Source organism: Quercus suber, unplaced genomic scaffold (genome assembly GCF_002906115.3).
Source record: "Quercus suber isolate HL8 unplaced genomic scaffold, Cork oak 2.0 scaffold_973, whole genome shotgun sequence".
Taxonomy (NCBI): domain Eukaryota; kingdom Viridiplantae; phylum Streptophyta; class Magnoliopsida; order Fagales; family Fagaceae; genus Quercus; species Quercus suber.
Genome location: NW_027070392.1, coordinates 84,648 through 92,079, shown reverse-complemented (window position 1 = coordinate 92,079; position 7,432 = coordinate 84,648). Strand labels below are relative to the sequence as shown.

General features: G+C 38.2%; 1 protein-coding gene across 1 annotated transcript; it reads right to left on the bottom strand.

Annotated features, from left to right (window-relative positions):
• Positions 1-1,158: 1,158 nt before the first annotated feature.
• On the bottom strand, positions 1,159-2,595 carry LOC136065446 (uncharacterized). The gene has a single exon (XM_065768615.1). It carries the CDS (start codon positions 2,593-2,595, stop codon positions 1,159-1,161), a length of 1,437 nt encoding a protein of 478 aa, XP_065624687.1.
• Between the last annotated feature and the right edge of the window lie 4,837 nt (positions 2,596-7,432).

Genomic DNA, 7,432 nt, shown 5'->3' with positions numbered 1-7,432 from the left:
GGCGGAGAGGTTTTACGCCGAGGATTTCGGTTTCCTCTTCGATAACACGTCGTGTGTTGTCCGTGTGTTTGCATCTTTCTTCCATTTATCTTTGCCTTATATTTACTACTGTGAATGTGTTTATATTTGGCTTAGATTGTCTATCAATTTTGTTATAAGCTTTTTATCATGTTCCATACATTAATTGTTTGATATAAAGCTTAAATTTGTATTTTTGTAATTTAGGGTCTAAACGTTCAAGGGTGTTTCATACTCATATTGAACTTTCAGTATTGAAGTTATCCACATCAGCAGTAGCAAAGAGGACCAGATCATCTACAAAAACTAGATGTTATAAGGCCGGCCCACTCCTCAATGCTCTAACAGGTTTCTAATCTTTGGTGGTACACTTCTCTTCTATAATATGACCCAAGTACTCCATGCATAAGATAAAAAGGTAAGGAGATAAAGGGACCCCTTTCCTAATGCCTCTTGACGGAGTGAAGGGTTTAAGCCAACCCCCATTGAAGAGAATTGAGGAAGAAACCGTTGAAACACAGCTCATGATGAGCTCAATGAGGTTGGCAGGGAAGTTGTAATTGATAAGCATCTCTCTAAGCTCCACTCGAGCTTATCGTAGGCCTTTTCAAGGTCAATCTTGATGGCCATAGTTCCTTTGCTCCCTTTGGTTCTTCCTATGGCATGGATAAGCTCCTGGACAATAATAGTGTTATCTGCCCCTCTCCTTCCTGGAATGAACACAGTCTGATAAGGAGAGATGAGAGAATCCAAGTGGGGTCTGATCTGGGCAACTAGAACCTTAGAAACCACTTTATAGATGGAATTACAAAGGCTGATCGGTCTATAGTTTCCAATGGTTTCTAGTCCCCAGATTTTTGGAATAAGCACTATGTGGGTTTTGTTAAGATATTCTGGCACTTTCTTGGTAAGGAAAGCATTCTTAACTTCCTCTCTTACTGAGTTTCCCACAATCGTCCAAAACCTCTGAAAGAACCCTGCATGCAAACCATCAAACCCAGGAGCTTTATACGGTTACATTGACCAAAGAGCTTCCTTGATCTCCTCGAGATTAACCATGGCAGCCAATGAGTGGCTCACTTCATCTGAAAGCTACACTTGCCATTGTCTAGTAAGGTGAGGGGTCCATTGAACCTCTACTTAAGAGATAGTGTAGAGATTCGTAAACCTTCTCCTGAAATAATCCATAACTTCCTTTTCCTCAGTTATCCACACTCTCCCTTCAACTTTGACCGAAGCAATAAGATTCCTCTTCCTTCTTGCTAAGGTGGAGACATGGTAGATGGAGGTGTTACGATCCCCTTGTATCATCCAATTCAGTATGGATTTCAACATCCAAAGGTCCCATTCTTGATCCAGGACTTCCTCCAGGTCTTTTTGAAGTTGATTCTCTAGATTGAAGAGGGATGGTCTTAAGTTGTTGGCCAATGCTTTTAGGGCTCCATATAACCTAGCCAAAATTCTTTTCTTCTTATAAAAGATGTTACCAAAGTGGTTCTTGTTCCACAAGGTAGCCTCCTGGGAAAAACACTCAATGGACTCAGCTAAGTTTGATCTACGACTCCAGGCTTGGGAGACAACCCTGGGGAAGGTAGTGTCAGACAACCAAAATTCTTGGAATCTGAATGGTCTAGTGAGATGCATTGCTCTGTTAGGGAGAGCTTCTAAGAGGATTTGGCAGTGATCAAAATGGCATCTGGGGAGATGGCTGACTTTTGCATCTGGATAGAGCATGCACCAGTCAGGATTCATAAAAAACCTGTCTATTATTTCCATAATAAGATTGGAGAATTCCCTCTTGTTTGTCCAAGTGTACCTCGGACCCAAGAATCCCAAATCAACCATGCTGCATCTGTTAAGGCAATCTTTAAAGGCGGAGGATCGGTTAATGCTGACACCTCTTCCCCCAAACTTGTCACCATCAACCAGAGGCTCATTAAAGTCCCTTGCCATAATCCAAGGCAACTTATGTAATTCTGCAACCTTGGTTAGATTTTCCCACAAAACACATCTCTCATCGCTCTTAGGACTAGCATAGATAGCAGAGAGAATCCAAGTTAAGTTTGAGGATCGTACCTTAACTTCGGCGTGGGTTTCCTGTTCTGTGTAGGCAAATGTCTCCACTTCCACTCTATTTGAATTCCAAAGTAGCCAGAGGCCCCCAGCATAGCCAATGGTCTCTGTGCAAATAGCTCCATTGAACGACAGCCTATCTGTACTCTCCTTAGCTCGTGCTCTGCCCACTTTGGTCTCTATAACCACCATAATTGCGGGATCATGGTTTTGTACAAGGTCACGAATGTGTTCTTGAAAGGAGGGCTTAAGAGCACCTCTGCAGTTCCAAGCTATAATGTTCATGATAAAATGGTGGTATAGGGTGGGGCATTCATTGTAAGGAGGGAGCAGGTCTGCCTCCTTCCTCTGATTCCATTTTATCTTCATCAACATTTTCGTTGACGAATCCTTCCCTGTAGCCGATGTCAAGCAATACTCCACAACTCCTATCTTCAGAACTCGAGCTACCAAGAGGAGATTGAGCTCCATGATTGGCAAAAGAGACCTCCAAGTTTCCTCCATTTTAAGTTTGAGCCAACCCCTTTCGAGATTAGGTTTCGCTCTTGCATTTGCCAACACCACATCTGAAGTCGCTATGACCTCCCTTCACTTAGGTGGTAGTTGAAAACTCAAAAGTTTCACTATGGGGTTGCACTGGTTCATGATGTAAGGTTGAAATTTATCAACCATCTTGTCGGTTTTATTCCGTGCCAATTTGCTTGTAATTTAGCACTTAGTAACCCTGTATTTAGGTGGGATTCTTGTAAGGGTAGTTTGTGAAGAGAGTGTGAAGAATTGCTCATCCTAGTGCAAAGAAGCAGAGATTCGCAGCTAGGACTCGCAATTGACTCGCAGCTAGGACTCACGATTGACTCACAGCTTGCAAGCTGCCAAATGTTGTGCATGTGAAAAGCATGCGGGAAGGTAAAGGGTCATGCCAGCTGTCGCACTATAGGACAAAAGTCCCAGGCTAGCCAGGTCGTTACCTCACGACTTGAACTCGTGACTTGGACAAGCCACGAGGCCAAGCCGCTAACTTACCCTGTTTGGTAAAAACTGACTCTTCGTATTCTAAACACACACCACTATATATAGACCTTTATACCCACGAAATCAAGAAAGCTTCCAGAGAGAATTTTTGTGAGAGAAACCCTAGAGAAAAACAAGATTGCCTCTTCCCCAATCTTCACTAAGAGACTCTACAAATTCCTCTACTCTCTTCCTCTCTATTGATACATCCTTGAGAGGTCATTGACCAAATACTTTTCTCATCACATCCATGTCTATGAGAATGTTCATTTGGTGCTAAGGGAAGCAGTTTGGAAGGGACCAATGACTATTGGTTGATACTATGGTGTATAGCGGAATCCGGTAAGCTAAAGAAGAAATAGGTTCGGTGCAACCTCGTTGGAGCAAGAAGTTTTGAGGGCTTAGGTACACTGGGTAGAATAGGCTTGGAGGGTCTTCTACTGTTCATGTATCCCAACTACATTCTTTAGTGGATTATTTACCGCTTAGAGGGCGGTGAAAAAGTTTTACGCCGAGGGCTTCAGTTTCCTCTTCGATAACACATTGCGTGTTGTCCTTGTGTTTGCATCTCTTTTCCTTTATCTTTGCCCTTTTATTTTCTGTTGTGGATGTGATTATAATTGGCTTAGATTGTTTATCAATTTTGTGTTTGGCTTATATTCATGTTCTGCACATTAATTGTTTGATAATAAGCTTGAATTGATTTTTTGTAATTTGGGGTCTAAACGTTCAAAGGTGTTTTACATGCATTTTGAACTTTCAATTGGTATCAGAGCGGGTACACTTGTTGTGGTTTAAATACCTAAGTGTAATCCTTGACCCCTTGTGTTTATTTGCCATAGATTGTGCTTTGTATGCCTTTTTGTATGATTTGGTTGGTGATGAATGTAACATGCTACATGTTTGTGAAAATGCCTCTATGAGTGATAATCCTCATGATTGTGATGCTATGTTACATGAATCTTTGGATATTGTTGATATTCCAAATGACAAACTCTTAAAGAAAAATGCTAAGAAGTTTCAAAAGAATTTGAGCAAGTTATTTTGTGAAAATGATGATTTGATTGCTAATCTCAATGAATCCAACAAATTGGTTGAGAAATATAAAAAACTGGCTAAAATTTCTCTTGAAAAGATGAAAGAGTTTGAATGTTTGAATATGGACTTAGATGCTAAACTTGTTTTGTCTAACAAACTTGTTGATGATCTTAAATGTAAAAATGAATCTCTTAAGATGCATGCCAAGTGTTTGATTGCTGAACCTATTGCTAAAATGGATGATAATATATGTTGAAATCATGTTATGGTATCCAATTTTGTGCCTAATGTGTGTTCCACCTCTAAGGAAAAATCGGTGTACATTCCTCCACATAAAAGAAACAAAAAGGTGGAGAGAAAGGCTATTAAGTCAAAGCCTCCATTTAGGTCTCAACCTAAGGCTTTGGATGGATTTAAGTTTGTTCCAACTTGCCACAATTGCGGTGTAATCAGTCACATAAGACCTCAATGTTCTAAGTTGAAGAGAGAACAAAAACATGTTGCTAGATCCCTTCCTAAAAAGCCTAGTAGACCTAAACACATTGTTTGTCACCATTGTGGTGCTTTTGGTCATCTAAACCTCATTGCTCTAAGTTTCATGCTCTTAAAAGAATTAAAAGAAAAGAGAAACTTGAGCTTTTAAGAAGTTGTGCTAAAAAGAGTAAACCGATTTTGAGTGAAAATAGCATGTTGTTAAAGAAAATGTTTAATGCTTTTAACTCCTTAACTATGTGCATCTCCGATTCTCATTCTTCCAACTCTCGTCTCACTTCTCTTAAGACACTCATTCCAAATAATCGTTCCGTTTGGATGAGGAAGGGTTCCTATGGTTGAGCTTTTACTCTTTTGGTCCTTAATCTAATTCTTTCGATCTTTGTAGGACTCTTCATGCATCAAATGTCATATCTTCATGCATTTGTGCATTTTGCATTCATTTGTATGCATTGCTTTTGTTTTGATCTTACTTTAATGTTTTAGTTTTGTATGTGTAAAAAATCCAAAACCATATAAAAAATGAAAATTTCAAAAAGTTTGATCGTATATGTTTGAGCACATATCACATGTGAGTTTTGCCTTGTACCTTCGTACAAATGGCTTTATGCATTTACGAGCTTAGCTTGTTCTTTGTGCACTTATATCTTTGCGGGAAAAATCTTGAAATCTATGTGTGATTGTTGTAAATAGATCTTCAAGCTTGTCATGAATGATTGATCAATAGTCTTGATAGTTTTGATACTTGCATAGACTTGTGCCTATATCTCTTCCCACTCTTTTATTTTTTTTTTTTTTGCTTAAAAAGCTCAACAAATGGAAATCTCAAAATGAAAAGAGATAATGAGCTGCAAAAACCGTTGCATATACTAGTATTTGACTAGGAAAAAGGAAAAACGACTTTTATAAAAAATGCATGGTGCCTAAAAAACCAAAGACTTGTTCATCAAATTGAAATATCAAAAATTTCAGGCATCAATTTCAAAATGAGATGTAAAGATAAAAAATGATCAAATGTTATGAATTGTAAAGAAGCCAAATGAAAAGTTTCAAAGATATGTAATCATTTTCTTATGGGAGGTCATATATGTTCATTTCTATAATTGAGATAGACCACTTGTCTTAGTACTAGTTGTGTATGACTTGATTGAATTGATCATTGAAACTTCACTCTAGACTATGGACTATTCCATACTTGATACACACACACAACATACATGCCTAATGTTCAATGAATGCCTTACTCATTTGTTCGATTGTACTTGTTTAAATGTGATCTGTGTGTGCTTAACTTTATATAAATCAATCCAAAAAGATTTTTGATCATTTTATATGTTTTTGGAAGTGATTTTTATCACTCTTTATGTTCATATTTAGTGCTTACATTTTTTTTTTTTAGTGTTTAAACATGTTTTGTGTTGAAAAGCAAGTGTTAAAGTTTTTCGTGACTCACTTGCGACTTACTCGCGACTCGCCAGTCACCAACCCTAGTCGCGAGTTTCAACCAGAAGCTTTAGCGACTCACTTGTGACTCACTCGCGACTCGTGAAATTTTCGCGACTGTACTTTGCGACTCGCCCAGTCGCGAAATGCCTAAAAACAGCTTTTTAAAGGGCTTTTCGTGATAAACCTGTTTTAAACCTCTCCCATCCTCTTTTAAACCCCTCTCTCACTATTTTTTTTTATCAAAACCCAATCAATTTGAATGGTCTTTCATTCCATTAACATCTCTAAGGTAATTTGAAACTCTTTTCGTTGTTTTGGATCCTTGGATTATGTTTTGGTAAGTTTTGTGCTCTTGGTTGAGATTTTCATCATAGGGGTTGGGAAAACTTAATTTTTGTCAAATTTTTTTGCATAGGATTGGTTTCTTTTGATGATTTTCTTTGGTTGTTGGCCTCTTGTGGCAGAAAGATCATGTATTAAGGGTGGTTTTCATGATGTTCATGCATTATTTTACATTGTTGTTTATAGTGTGCATGCTAAGTGTTTGATAAAATGCCTCTTAGGCATTTTCTCACTTGTTTGGACTCCGATGAGTACCAAACTTTAGGGTTTCTTATGTTTCCTCATTAGGAACATGTTTAGTTCTTTGGTTGTGTGTTTAACATACCTTGCCCCACATGTACATTTTTCATGCATTGGTCATGCATTGCACATAGTCACCTCTTGCACAAACCTTTGCTATCATTGTCATGCATTGGTCTATATCTTGTTTCTTCATCTTAGCATGTCATGTTTACCTTATGATTTGTAGCATTTTTTTTCGTCTTAGGTTTGAGCTTCATTTTCTCATTCATCATTGCACCCCTCATGCATCATTATCATGTTTCATACCTTCATCTCTTGCCCTTGTTTCTTCTTGACCCTTTGTCTATTCCTGACAAAAAGGGGGAGAGTATACTCTAAAGAGTATATCGGAGAGTTTTTGTCTTTTCTATATGACCCTTGTGCACATTCTTAAGGGGAGAAATTCTATTTCTCATGCACATTTGTAAGGGGAAAGATATTCCATAGGGGAGATGCATATACCAAGGGGGAGAAGACATTGAGCTTATAAGAAAACTTTGTTTTGGTATTTGGTGTATGATCAAGTTGCTCACATATTTCACATTATGTTTAATTGATTGCAATTTACTTGTTACATTATACTTGTCCGTTTGTTACTTGCTTTACCTTGAGCGTCTAATATGTTGTGTACAAGTGTTTTAGGTTCAGGTATATATGTTCCAAGTTTATCACAGCTCTTATGATTCATCATAGGGGGAGTGATATGATAAGAGAAGTACTTTATAGTTTG